Genomic DNA, 13235 nt, shown 5'->3' on the forward strand with positions numbered 1-13235 from the left:
AAGGGAGCTGGATGTTGGGGTCCCCTTGGTTGGGATTGGAGGGTCCTAGCCATCAGGGTCCCTAAGGGACCTGGACATTGGGGCCCCCACGTTTGGGATTGGGGGGCCCAGACATCAGGGTCCCTTTGGTTGGGGTTGGGGTGACCTGGACACCAGGGTCCCCAAGGGACTGGACATTGGGATCCCCATGTTTGGGACTGGGGGGGCCTGGACAATGGGGGTCCCCAAGGGGCCTGGATGTTGGGGTCCCCTTGGTTGGGATTGGGGTCCCCTGGACATCGGGGTCCCTGTGGTTGGGGTTGGGGATGCCTGGAGGTGGGGGCCCCAAAGGGACCTGGATTTTGGGGTCCTCTTGGTTGGGACTGTGAGGGGGCAGGACATTGGGGTCCCCTCGGTTGGGGTTGGGGGGTCCTGGCCACGGGGGTCCCAAGGGACCTGGAGGGGGGGGAATCCCAGGGTTGGGGTGGGGGTGTCCCAGACATCTGGGTCCTTGCAGTGGGGTTGGGGTGACCCGGACGCTGGGGTCCCCCAAACCCCGGGGTCTGCGGGGTGACCCCGTGCCCCGAGGGGGGCGACCCCCCTGTGCTTAACCCCTTCCCCCCCCCCTGCAGCTACTGGAATGTTCTTCGGCTCGGCGCCCAGCCCCATGGGGGCCATGTCCCCCGCCATGACCCCCTGGAACCAGGGAGCCACCCCCGCCTACGGGGCTTGGTCCCCCAGTGTCGGTGGGTGCCGGGGGGCTGGGGGGGGTAATGGGGTGTTGGGGGGGGGAGGTTGGGGGGGGTCGGGGGGCTTGGGCACGGCCCTTGGTGGCCACTGGGGTGGACTTGGGGGGGACTTGGGGGGCTCTTGGGGTCCCTGGGGCAGCTCTGGGGGGCTGTAAGGGGGCCGTGGGGTGGGTTTGGGGTCTGGGGGGGGTTAATGGGGGTCTCCAGACCCTGCTGGGGTTAATGGGGGTTAATGGGGGGGGGGATTAATGGGTGGGGGGCTCCATGGGTGGACGGGGTGCGAGGGGAGTGGGGCGCTTCGGGACCCGCTGTGAGTCCCTGGGGTGCCTCGGGAGGGGGGCACGGGGCTCTGCGCCCCCCCGGGGTGCTCCCCCCCCCCCCCACCCCTCTCACCCCTGTCTGTGCCCCCCAGGAAGCGGGATGACCCCCGGGGGGGCCGGCTTCTCCCCCAGCGCCGCCTCGGACGCCAGCGGCTTCAGCCCCGGCTACTCGCCCGCCTGGTCGCCCACCCCCGGCTCCCCGGGCTCCCCGGGCCCCTCCAGCCCCTACATCCCCTCCCCAGGTGAGTGCCCCCCGCCCCGGGGGGGACCGTGGGACCCCCCCACCCCCCCGGGGCTCCTCTTCTTCATCCTCCTCTTCCTCCTCCTCTCCCACAGGCGGGGCCATGTCCCCCAGCTACAGCCCCACGTCGCCCGCCTACGAGCCCCGCTCGCCCGGGGGCTACACCCCGCAGAGCCCCAGTTACAGCCCCACCTCGCCCAGTTACAGCCCCACCTCCCCCAGCTACAGCCCCACCAGCCCCAACTACAGCCCCACGTCCCCCAGCTACAGCCCAACTTCTCCCAGTTACAGCCCCACTTCTCCCAGCTACAGCCCGACTTCTCCCAGCTACAGCCCGACCTCGCCCAGTTACAGCCCCACTTCTCCCAGTTACAGCCCCACCTCGCCCAGCTACAGCCCCACCTCGCCCAGCTACAGCCCGACTTCTCCCAGCTACAGCCCGACATCCCCCAGCTACAGCCCCACTTCTCCCAGTTACAGCCCAACATCCCCCAGTTACAGCCCCACCTCGCCCAGCTACAGCCCAACTTCTCCCAGTTACAGCCCCACCTCGCCCAGCTACAGTCCAACCAGCCCCAACTACAGCCCCACCTCGCCCAACTACACCCCGACCAGCCCCAGTTACAGCCCGACTTCTCCCAGTTACAGCCCGACCAGCCCCAACTACACCCCGACTTCGCCCAACTACAGCCCCACGTCCCCCAGCTACAGCCCCACCTCTCCCAGTTACAGCCCCACCAGCCCCAGTTACTCTCCATCCAGCCCCCGCTACACCCCGCAGTCTCCCACCTACACCCCCAGCAGCCCCAGCTACAGCCCCAGCAGCCCCAGTTACAGCCCCACCAGCCCCAAGTACACCCCGACCAGCCCCAGCTACAGCCCCAGCTCCCCCGAGTACACCCCGACCAGCCCCAAGTACAGCCCCACGTCCCCCAAGTACAGCCCCACCAGCCCCAAATACAGCCCCACGTCCCCCACCTACAGCCCCACCACCCCCAAGTACAGCCCCACGTCCCCCACCTACAGCCCCACCTCGCCCGTCTACACCCCCACCAGCCCCAAGTACAGCCCCACATCCCCCACCTACAGCCCCACCAGCCCCAAGTACAGCCCCACCTCGCCCACCTACAGCCCCACCAGCCCCAAGGGCTCCACCTACAGCCCCACGTCCCCCGGCTACAGCCCCACGTCGCCCACCTACAGCCTCACCAGCCCCGCCATCAGCCCCGACGACAGCGACGAGGACAACTGAGCCGGGGGGCGCAGGCTGGGGGGCTGCCCCCCAAGTGTGGGGTGCGGGCAGGGGAGGCTTCCCCTGTCCCTGGGGGCCGGGGCTGTGGCCCCCCGTCCCCATGGGGCCGCTGGTTCTGGGCGAGGTGTAATTTATGGGTGTCGGTAGTTAATTAGGGGGAATTAAGGGGGGGGGGGGAGGGATGTGGGGAACCCCACGGTGGTGGCTTTTGGGGGCAGGGGGGGGTCCTTTACCCCCCCCGCCCCCCTTCACTTCGGTTCTTTGATGTACTTGGGGAAAACGATTGTAACTTCACTTTTGGGAATAATAAAGGTTTTACTAATTTTCAGCTTGGTCTGTGCCTGTTTCGGGGTGGGGGCAGTGCGCTGGGCCCCCCCCCAGCCCCCATTTTTCCTTAGGGTCCCCCCGACCCCACTCCTCCCTGGGCACCCCCACCCCCTGCCCCCTTTCCTCCCCGGGCTCCCCCCCTTTGCACCACCCCCGTACCCCCCCCCCCAGACCCCTTTGGTGGTGCTTCGGGGGTCCCCTGGCCGCGGGGGGGGCCCAAAATGGGGGCGTCGCCCCGCTGGCAGCGGTGGGATTCGAACCCACGTCCCCGCGGGGACTGGAGCCTAAATCCAGCGCCTTGGACCGCTCGGCCACGCTACCGCGCGCCGGCCCAGCCCCGCCCGCGGGGGTCGCCTCTGGGGGGGCGGGGCCAGGCCCAGCAGGGGGCGGGGCCGGGGGTGGGATGGGGGGAGCTGGGGGCCGCGGGTTCGAGTCCCGCCGGGGCCCCGCTGCCTCGCACACTTGTGTTGGTTTTGTGTGGAAAGCGTCTTAAATAATTTTCTTCAGGCAGGATTTCCTGTGAAGCTGTTTTATTTCTGATCTCAGTGGTGGGCGTCCTGCCAATCCGCAGTGTGAGAAACACTCCGTAGCCAATAACTTAGGCTCAGGCGAGGATCTCAGTGAAGTAGCAATTTATTCGCGATTGCAATGGCGGGCGCCCCACAAGCAGGAGAGAGCGCATCTACTAGTTCCAAAACACAGTTTGTATACCTTTTGATGACAGGACCCTCCCCTGTTTCCCCACTGAGGGGGTAATCCAGGTTCACAATCTATCTGATGCTTCACAAACAATGCATGGCCTTCAGTTGCCGGCCTGTTCAATTTCAAATTTCTTTTGACATTTTTACTGCTTGAAGTGGTCATGTTTCTTCACTTATCTGACTTGACACCCTCATTTTCACCTAATTGTCCTGAGGAGTCTGGTTGTCTGCATTTTACAAGGTCGCCTGCTAAGCTTTCTCAGCACTGTAAGCATATCTCAGTACCGCATTCCTTCCCTCTAAACAGTGTAACTCTGCAAAAACAACATTTCCATTCCTACAGGAGCACGTTACAGTAAATACATGTATACCATAAATATACCATAAGTATAGTAAATATACCACAGCCTTTTATTTATTCCCTATTCCCCAACACCCAATCACCTCCCGTTTCCTCCCTGAGTACTACAGCTTCACAAGCTACTCGATGCTCCTCTGTACCATCTATGTACAATTTTTCCTTTCTTCAACCCTTTAATTTCTCCCTTTTCCCCCTTTTTTTCCTCCTTTCTTATGTTTTGGTAACCTGTGATCTGTGTTTTACTGTCCCCACATTCCTCATGCTGTTTTTCTCAAGCTTCCTCCTCGTTTTGGAGCAGCGAGGCCTTCTCCTGTCTCCTGTCCACTTCGCCACGTAGCATTTCTCCTCGTTGTGACTATGCAGCTACCTGGGAATGCAGAAAATTATTTCTCTACTGCAGAAACACAGCACCACAGCTTGCTTTCTCACGTTTTGCACACTCGTGCTGGCTTCATTCACGCATTCCTTTGCTCTGTTGCCCACTCGTGCTGGCACCACGCTCTGTGGCTGGCTTTGCACACTCCTCTACTCCCTTGCACGCCCCCTTGTTCTCTTGCACACTCCCCTGTTCCCTTGCACGCTGCCCTGTTCCACCCGAAGGTCTTTTATTTCCAGAATTAATTATAGAGCTCTGCGGAGACAGGTACTCAGTGATCTTTTCACAAAGCCAGCACCCCTCTGACCCAATTCCCCATCATTTACACCCAGAAAAATGGTAAAAAAAGCGCTCTTTGGGTGCTTTTGGTCAGCTGTTCCAGCTCACCTAACTCATGGCTACTGAGCTGGGGGGCAGCACCCACATTAGTGTTTTAATGGGTGTGATTTTTAATACCTTGATGACCCTTAATGAGCAACAGGCTTAGCCCGGAGCTGTTTTTCTCCTTGTTTTGTACCTTTTATCCCTTATTTTCCTTGCTTCCACTAGCTCAAGGCTGCCCATCTCTTTCTTTCAGCTAAAACCCCTCCATGTTCTGTGCCATCAGTGAATTTGCTCAAAACCCCTTCTCGTCCTGCGTCCAAAAGGCTTATTGAGGAGAACTGGCCCCAAAATGGGGCCCTGGGGACCCCACTGTTGACGGGTTCTGGTGTGGCCCCATTTACCACAACACTTTGAGCCCTGCCCCTCACCCAGTTTTTCACACAACAAATTATGTTTTTTTTTTTTTAGCTCTATACTGGACATTTTCTCCCATGGTATCACACAGGAAACTGTGTCGAGAGCTTTACTGAAATCCCCCCAAATTACATCGCTTGGTTTCCCTTGACTCAAGGGTGCATCCTCTCCCCAGCGTGTTTGGGGGTGGTGGTCTTGGGGTGATTTTGTGTTTTTTTTTGGGGTGTTTGTGTGTTTTGGGGGTACTTCTGTGTGGTTTGGGGGTGTGTTGTGTGGTTTTGGGGTGTTTTGTTGAGTGCTGTTTTGGGGGTGTTAGGCTACATTTCAGAGGAGTTTTTGGTGTGTGTGTGGATTGGGGGTGTCAGAGTACTCTTTTGGGGTGTTTTTGTGCATTTTTGTTAGTGAGTGACTTCAGATATGGTTTCAGGATTTGTGCTTTGGGTGTGTTTTGTGTGTTTTGGGGCTGTTGAGTTGTGTTTTGGGGGTGTTGGGCTATGCTTTACAGGTGGTTTTCAAGTGTTTTGGCTGTGCTGGGGTACATTTTTTTATTTTTTTTCATTTTTGGGGGATGTTTGTAATTACTATGGTTTAGGGGGATGTGTGTGGATTTTGAGTGTTTTGGGGATGTTTTGGGTGGTTTTGGGGTGCAGAGTTGTAGTTTGGGGGTGTTTTGGAGGTGTTTTTGGGGTGTTTCTGTGTGGTTTTGGGGTGTTGGTGCTTTGGGGGTCTGGTTTTGAGGTATTTTTGTGGGGTTTGGGGGTGTTTTTGGCGCTGCTCGCGGTCGGTTCCGCAGTGTTTATGCTGTGGGGCTGTAATTAATTAGTAATTAAACACCGGTAAGGAGATGATGGGGGGGGAGGGGTGGTGCTGGCACTGCCGCGGCGACCAGGCCTAAGATGGAGGCCGGGCTTCGTCAGAGCCAAGTCTCGCGAGAGCAGCGCGGAACTCTCGCGAGAGGTTGGGGCCGGGGGCGGGCGGGGGGAGGGCGAGCTGCCGAAATCTCGCGCGAGTTTGGGCGCCGCGGCGGAGCTCTCGCGAGATCTTCGCGGCGGTGTCATGGCGGCGCCCATGGGGGAAGGTGCTGGGGGGGCCCCGCCGGGACCCCCGGGGGCGGGGGGGGGCGCGGGGGGGGGCCCGGTGCTGACCCCGCCCCCCCCGTGCCCACCCCAGGGCTCGGCCCCCCCCCGGCGGCCCCGGATCCCCCCCAGGAGGAGGGGGGGGAGCGGGAGGGGCCCCCCCAGGAGATGGAGGAGCAATGGTGAGGGGGGGGCGGGGCCGGGGGGGCACCGGGACCTTGGCGGGGGGGCTCCAGGACCCCTGGGGGGGGCATCTTGGTCCGGGGGGGGGGCTTGGACCCACAGGGGGGGCATAAGGACACGGGGGGGGGACATCGGGACCCCCTGGGGGGCACCTGGATCCCGTGGGGGGGCACCAGGATGGGCGGGGGGGGCCCCCAGGGGGTGCACTTGAAGGTATGGGGGGCACCTGTGTGCTTTGGGGGGGCACAAGAAACATTTTGGGGGGGGGCACCAGGGTCTGGGGGGGGGGGCACAAGGATGTGGGGGGGGACACTGGGACCCCCGGGGGGGCTCCAGGCAGCTGGGTCCCCTTTTTTTTTTTTTTTTTTTTTTTTTTTTGGGGGGGGGCGCACCCGGTTCCTAATTTTTTCTCCCCCCCCCCAGGTTCCCCCTCTACGACCTGCAGCGCCCCCCGCTCCTGGTGGGGGGGGCCCGGGAGGAGTTCAGCCGCCGGCCCGAAAACTTCCTCAAGGGCTGCAAGTGGTGAGCGAGGGGGGGGGCACCGGGGTTGGGGGGGGGTCTCTGGATGTCCTCGACCCCCCCCTAAATAAATTTTGTTTTTTTTTCCCCCCCAGGGCCCCCGACGGGTCGTGCGTGCTGACGTGCAGCGACGACAACACCCTGCGCATCTTCGACCTGCCCCCCTCCCTCTGCGGCCCCCCCACGGGACCCCTGCCCGAAATGGTGAGGGGGGGGCTGGGGGGGGGACGGGAGGGGGGTTTGGGGTGGGATTTGGGGGGGCTAGAGGGGGTTGGAGGGGCTTGGGGGTGTTAGGGTGGGATTTGGGGGGGTTGGGGTGGCTGGGGGAGCTTAGAGGGGGATTTGGGAGGGTTTGGGGGGGGCTGGGGGGATTTGGGGTCCCACCGGGGGCACATTTAGTGAGGTCCCAGGGGGGCATTTGGGGTCCTGGAGAACATTTTGGGGTGCTGGGGCTCATTATGGGGGCCCTGGGGAGCTTTTGGGGCTGCGGGGGGCGTTTATTGGGGCCCGGGGGGGGGTAATTATTGGGGTCCCAGGGGAGTATTTGGGGTCCCAGAGGGGTATTTAGAAGCACTAAGAGTGGTTCTGGGGTCCCCCAGGAGAGATTTTGAGGTTCCTAGGGGCGGTTTTGGGTTCCGGGGGGGGTTGGGGTCCCTGGAGGCAGTTTTGGGGTCCCCGGGGTTAGTTTTGTGGTCCTCTGGGGTCAGTTTTGGGGTTTGGGAGCAGTTTTGGGGTCTCGGGGTGTTTTGGGGTCCCCAAGATCTGTTTTGGGGTCCCTGGTGGGGGCATCTGTGGTCCCAGGGGTGGGTTTTGGGTCCCCAGGGGCAGTTTTGGGGTTCTCCGGGGTCAGTTTCGGGGTCCCTGGGGGTGAGTTTTTGTGTCCGGGGGGGTTTTGGGGTCAGTTTTGGTGTCCCTGGTGGGGTCATTTGGGGTCCCAGGGTTGGGTTTTGGGTCCCCAGGGGCAGTTTTGGGGTTCTCTGGGGTCAGTTTTGGGGTCCTGGGGGGGTTTTGGGGTCCTGGGGGTGGTTTTGGGGTTCCCTGGGGGGTTTTGGGGTGCCGGGTCCCTCCAGCCGTGCGGTGTGCAGGCGGCGGCGCTGCGCGTGCCCGAGGGGGACACGGTGTACGACTGCGCCTGGTTCCCACTGCTGGACTCCAGCCTGCCCCACACCTGCCTGTGAGCCAACTGGGAGCACTGGGAGCACTGGGGGGGGCTGGGGGGGGCTGGGGGGATACTGGGAGGCAGTGGGAGGCGCTGGGGGGATACTGGGAGGCGCTGGGGGGATACTGGGAGGTGCTGGGAGGGGCTGGGAACGTAACAGGGGTTACTGGGAGGCACTGGGGGATAACTGGGAGGGACTGGGGGGATACTGGGAGGTGCTGGGGGTTACTGGGAGGGGGCCAGAGGGTTACTAGGGGAGGCTGGGGGAACACTGGGAGGCACTGGGAATGTCACAGGTTACTGGGAGATGCTGGGGGGATACTGGGAGGCACTGGGGGAGGGCTTGGGGGACACTGGGAAGCACTGGGAATGTAACAGAGGTCATTGGGAGCCACTGGGGGGTTACTGGGAGAGTTTGAGGGGGGCTAGACGGATACTGGGAGGCACTGGGAACATAACAGAGCTTACTGGGAGGCACTGGAGGGGGCTGGGGGAATACTGGGGGAGGCTGGGGGGATACTGGGAAGCAGTGGGAATGTAACAGAGGTCACTGGGAGGCACTGGTGAGTCACTGGGGGTAACTGGGAGGCACTGGGGGTAACTGGGTGTTACTGGGCGCGCAGGGTGGCCAGCAGCAGCCGGGACAACCCCGTGCACCTCTGGGACGCCTTCGACGGGAGCCTGCGGGGCTCCTTCCGCGCCCACAACCACCTGGTGGGCACTGGGGCAACTGGGAGCACTGGGGGGGGCACTGGGAGGGACTGGGGGTGCTGGGAGGGGCGCTGGGAGGGACTGGGGAGCAGTGGGAGGCACTGGGAGGGACTGAGAGGCACTGGGAGGAGCACTGGGAGGGACTGGGGGGCACTGGGAGGGACACTGGGTGGTCGGTGACCAGGGGTGATGGGGGTTACTGGTCAGTGACTGGGGGTTACTGGGAGTTACTGGCTGGGGACCTGGGTTGGTTGGGGGTTACCAGTCAGTGACTGGGGGTAACTGGGGCTTACCAGTCGGTGACTGGGAGTTGCTGGTCAGTTACTGGGGGTTACTGGTCGGTGACCGGAGGTCACTGGTAGTGACTGGTTGGTGACTGGGAGTTGCTGGGAGGTGACTGGTTGGTGACTGGGGGTGACTGGGAGTTGCTGGCCAGTGACTGGATGTTACTGGTGAGTGACTGGTGGGTGACTGGGGGTTACTGGTTGGTGACTGGCTGGTGACTGGATGTTACTGGGGGTGACTGGTTGTTACTGGCCGGTGACTGGTTCTTACTGGTGGGTGACTGATTCTTACTGGGGGTGCCTGGTTCTTACTGGGGGTGACTGGTTCTTACTGGTTGGTGCCTGGTTGTTACTGGGGGTGACTGGTTCTTACTGGTTGGTGCCTGGTTGTTACTGGTGGGTGACTGGTTGTTACTGGGGGTGACTGGTTGTTACTGGGGGTGACTGGTTCTTACTGGCCGGTGACTGGTTCTTACTGGGGGTGACTGGTTCTTACTGGTGGGTGACTGGTTGTTACTGGGGGTGACTGGTTTTTACTGGGGGTGACTGGATGTTACTGGGGGTGCCTGGTTCTTACTGGGGGTGACTGGATGTTACTGGGGGTGCCTGGTTCTTACTGGGGGTGCCTGGTTCTTACTGGGGGTGACTGGTTGTTACTGGTGGGTGACTGGTTGTTACTGGTGGGTGACTGGTTGTTACTGGGGGTGACTGATTGTTACTGGTTGGTGACTGGTTGTTACTGGTGGGTGACTGATTCTTACTGGTGGGTGACTGGTTCTTACTGGTTGGTGACTGGTTCTTACTGGTGGGTGACTGGTTGTTACTGGTCGGTGACTGGTTGTTACTGGGGGTGACTGGTTGTTACTGGTGGGTGACTGGTTCTTACTGGGGGTGCCTGGTTGTTACTGGGGGTCACTGGTTCTTACTGGGGGTCACTGGTTCTTACTGGGGGTGCCTGGTTCTTCCTGTGCGCGGCCAGGACGAGCTGGTGGCCCCGCACTCTCTGTGCTTCTCCCCCGAGGGCTCGCGGCTGCTGGGCGGCTTCGAGGGCTGCGTGCGGCTCTTCCACACCGCGCGGCCCGGCCGCACGCACGAGCACCGCGCCCTGCGCCGTGAGACGGGGGCGGGGCTAAAGGGGGCGGGGCCTGGGGGAGGGCGGGGCCAAGGGGGGAGGGGGGAGGGCAATGGGAGAGAGCCCGGGGCTGGTCCAAGGGGAGGGGGCGGGGCATATGGGGAAGGGGGCGGGGCTTAGGGGTACGGCTGCGTGGGAGGGGTCGTGGGGGTGTGGCCTAAAAGGGGGCGGGGCTAAAGGGGGCGGGGTCAAGGGGGAGGGCGGAGCCAAGGGGTTGAGGAGGGGGGGCAATGGGAGACAGCCTGGAGCTGGTCCAAGGGGAGGGGGTGGGGCTTGGGGGAGGGGGCGGGGCCTAGGGGTATGGTTACGTGGGAGGGGTCATGGGGGTGTGGCCTAAAAGGGGGCGGGGCCTGGAGGGGGCAATGGGAGGGGTACTGGGGTGTGTGTAACGGGTGGGGGCGGGGATTGTTGGAAGGGGGCGGGGCCTTGGGTGGGGCCTGGGCTGGAAGGGAGGGGCTTGAGGGGAACGGGGAAGGGGCGGGGCTTAGTGGGAGGGGAGGGGCTGGGTAAAGGGGTGGGGCTTGGTGGAGGAAGGGGGAGGGGCTATCAGCAGGGTGTGGCCGGGAAAGGGGCGTGGCCTGTGGGTTCTGGGGGCGAGGCCATGGCTTGGGTGCGGGTGGGCGGGGCTCTGGGTGCATGTGGGCGGGGCTAAGGCAGAGGGGTGGGGCCTGACCACTGTGCTCTCCCCACCTACAGATGGGGGGCGTGGCCAGGGGGGCCTGATTGGCTGCCTGGCTTGTAGCCCCGCCCAGCCGGTGTTCGCCTGTGGCTCCTATGGGCGGAGCCTGGGGCTGTACGCCATGGAGGGGGGCGGGGCCCTGGCGCTGTGGCCCCGCCTCCCGGCCGCCCCCACCCACCTGCGCTTCAGCCCCGACGGGACCCTGCTCTTCGCGGGGGGGCGCAAGGTGGGCGGGGCCTCAGGGGGCGGGGCCAGGGCGTGGCGGGCGGGGCCATGGTTGGATGGGGGCGGGGCTTGTAGGGGTGGGGTGGGGGATATAGGAAGAGGGCAGGGCTGGAAGGGGGTGGGCAGGGCTTAAGGAATGGGGTGGAGCTATTAGCAGGGGGCGGGGCTTTAGGGATGGGGCGGGGTTATGGGCAGGGGTGGTGGGATGGGGAGGGGCTTTGGGAGGGGGCGGGGCTTTAGGGGGCGGGGCTTTTATGGCTGGGGTGGGGCTTGTAGGAATCAGGCAGGGCTCTAGGTAGGGGGCGGGGCTTTAGGGCAAGGGGCGGGGCTTAGGATTGGGGGTGGGGCTTGGTTTAGGGGCGTGGCTATGTGCAGAGGGCGGGGCCTGCAGCGGGGCAGAGCCCCCAGTGACAGGTGGGGCACCGGGCAGGGCTGGGGGGGGGCGTGGCCTGAGAGGGTGTGTCGCAGGTTTGGGGGCGGGGCCTGACGGAGGGGGCGTGTCCCTTATGGCCCCGCCCCCAGGCCCACCACATCCTGTGCTGGGACCTGCGGCGCCCGGACCGCCTCCTGCTGGGGCTGGAGCGGCGCGTGGGCACCAACCAGCGCGTCAGCTTCGACATGGACCCGTGAGTGGGGGGGGGCTGGGGGGGCTGGGGGGGGCACCCCCACACCCAGGGGACCCCCCCGAGGGTGGGCGCCCCCCCACCCAGCTCCCGGTGCCCCCCCCTTCCAGCTCGGGGCGCTTCCTGGTGAGCGGTGACAGCGCCGGCGTGGTCAGCGTCTGGGACACGCTGCAGCCCCCCCAGCCCGGGGACCCCCCCCTGCTGCCCCCCCAGCTGCGCTTCCAGGCCCTGCGCGACTGCGTCAACGGCACCAGGTGCGGCCCCCCCCGTGCCCCCCCCCTTCACCCGTGTGTGCCCCCCCACCCACCGCATGTCCCCCCCATCCCCATCTCATCCCTTGTGCCCCCCCCATCCCCTGTCCCCCCCATGCTGCGCCCCTCACCCCCTGACCCCCCCCAACCTTCTCCCCCCATCCTGTGCCCCCCCCTTGTCCCTTTCTCATCCTGTGTCCCCCCCATGACCCCCCTATCCCCTGTCCCCCCCATTCCCTGTCCCCCCCCATTCTTTATGACCCCCCCATCCTTAGTGTCCCCCCCAATCCCCCATCCCCACCCCCCCATTCTTTTTGCCCCCCCATTCTTTGTCTCCCATCCCGTATCTCCCCCCCCCCGAATCCCCTCACCCCCTCCATTCCTTGCAACCCCCCTGCGACCCCCCCATCCCCTGTGCCCCCCCCCCCATTCTCTGTGCCCCCCCAATCACGTTGTTCCCCCCCCCTCTGTGCCCCCCCAGCCTGCACCCCTCCCTCCCTCTGCTGGCCACCTCGTCGGGGCAGCGGGTGTTCCCCGCGCCGTGGGACAGCGACGAGGAGGGGGCGGCCGACGGCGACCCCCCCACGCGGGGCGACAACCGCCTGCAGATCTGGTGGTGGGGGGGCAGCGACCCCCCCGGGGACCCCGACCCCCTTGGGGACCCCGAGCCCTATGACCCCCCCATGGACCCCGACCCCCTCGGGGACCCCAACGCCGACCCCCCCATGGACCCCGACCCCCTTGGAGACCCCCAGCCCTGCGACCCCCCCACGGACCCCGCTCCCCCCAGGGACCCCAACCCCTTTGTGGACCCCAACGCCGACCCCCCCACAGACCCTGACCCCCCCGGGGACCCCAACGCCGCCCCCCCCGGGGCTCCGGACACCCCCGGTGCCCCCCAGCCCCTGGGGGAGGTGAGGCCGTGATGGGGGGGGGGCATTTTGGGGTGGGGGGGGATTTTTTATGGTGGGGGGGGGGGCTGGAATTTGGGGCTCCCCTCGTGCTGCTCTTTGTAAGAAGCGTTCTGATTGGCTGCTGCCTCCCGCCCCTCTGTGCCCGCGCTGATTTTTGGGGGGGGGGGCTGAGGGGGGGCCGTGCCCCTGGTGCCCCCCCCCCCGGTGCCGTGGTGGTGGCGTTGCCCCTTTAAGGTGGCTCCGGGGGGGCGGGGCCTGATTCCAGCAGCTTCGTCTGTTGCCATGGCAACCGGGGTGGTGACGTCATCGAGGGGAGGGGCCTGGGAGGGGGGAGGAACAGAAGGGGGGCACTGGCCACGCCCCCTTTGTTTGGTGGCCACGCCCACAGCGCTCCTGGGCCCTGCTCCAGGCTCCGCCCACCTCCCCACAAGCCCC

General features: G+C 64.3%; 2 protein-coding genes across 3 annotated transcripts in view; both read left to right on the forward strand.

The window, feature by feature from the left end:
- POLR2A (RNA polymerase II subunit A) overlaps positions 1-2869 on the forward strand; it is a 42974-nt gene extending 40105 nt beyond the window's left edge. The window contains exons 27-29 of the mRNA XM_084501856.1: positions 612-725; positions 1141-1290; positions 1385-2869. Coding sequence (XP_084357982.1) covers positions 612-725; positions 1141-1290; positions 1385-2541 — 1421 coding nt within the window. The 3' untranslated portion in view covers positions 2542-2869. The remainder of the gene's footprint in view (positions 1-611; positions 726-1140; positions 1291-1384) is intronic.
- A 3205-nt stretch (positions 2870-6074) lies between these two features.
- On the forward strand, positions 6075-12919 carry WRAP53 (WD repeat containing antisense to TP53). 2 transcript variants are annotated; one of them, XM_084501852.1, is made up of 11 exons: positions 6075-6122; positions 6215-6302; positions 6727-6825; positions 6918-7026; positions 7908-7996; positions 8605-8695; positions 9956-10088; positions 10805-11013; positions 11535-11638; positions 11746-11889; positions 12368-12919. In XM_084501852.1, the coding sequence occupies exons 1-11, from the start codon at positions 6101-6103 to the stop codon at positions 12810-12812; spliced, it is 1533 nt and encodes a 510-aa protein (XP_084357978.1). In that variant the 5' UTR covers positions 6075-6100; the 3' UTR covers positions 12813-12919. The 2 variants fall into 2 exon arrangements, with proteins under 2 accessions (XP_084357978.1, XP_084357979.1); XM_084501853.1 differs by lacking the exons at positions 6075-6122; positions 9956-10088 and having other exon boundaries at positions 6151-6302.
- Positions 12920-13235: the final 316 nt, after the last annotated feature.

Source organism: Aythya ferina (assembly GCF_964211825.1).
Source record: "Aythya ferina genome assembly, chromosome: 34".
Classification (NCBI taxonomy): Eukaryota; Metazoa; Chordata; class Aves; order Anseriformes; family Anatidae; genus Aythya; species Aythya ferina.

Bases quoted from the DNA above. Each gene is read 5' to 3' on its own strand.
- WRAP53 (XM_084501852.1), top strand. From the start codon at position 6,101: ATGGCGGCGCCCATGGGGGAAG. The intron at 8,696-9,955 runs GTGGGCACTGGG...GTGCGCGGCCAG, and splicing joins TCCGCGCCCACAACCACCTG to GACGAGCTGGTGGCCCCGCA. The intron at 10,089-10,804 runs GTGAGACGGGGG...CCCCACCTACAG, and splicing joins CGAGCACCGCGCCCTGCGCC to ATGGGGGGCGTGGCCAGGGG.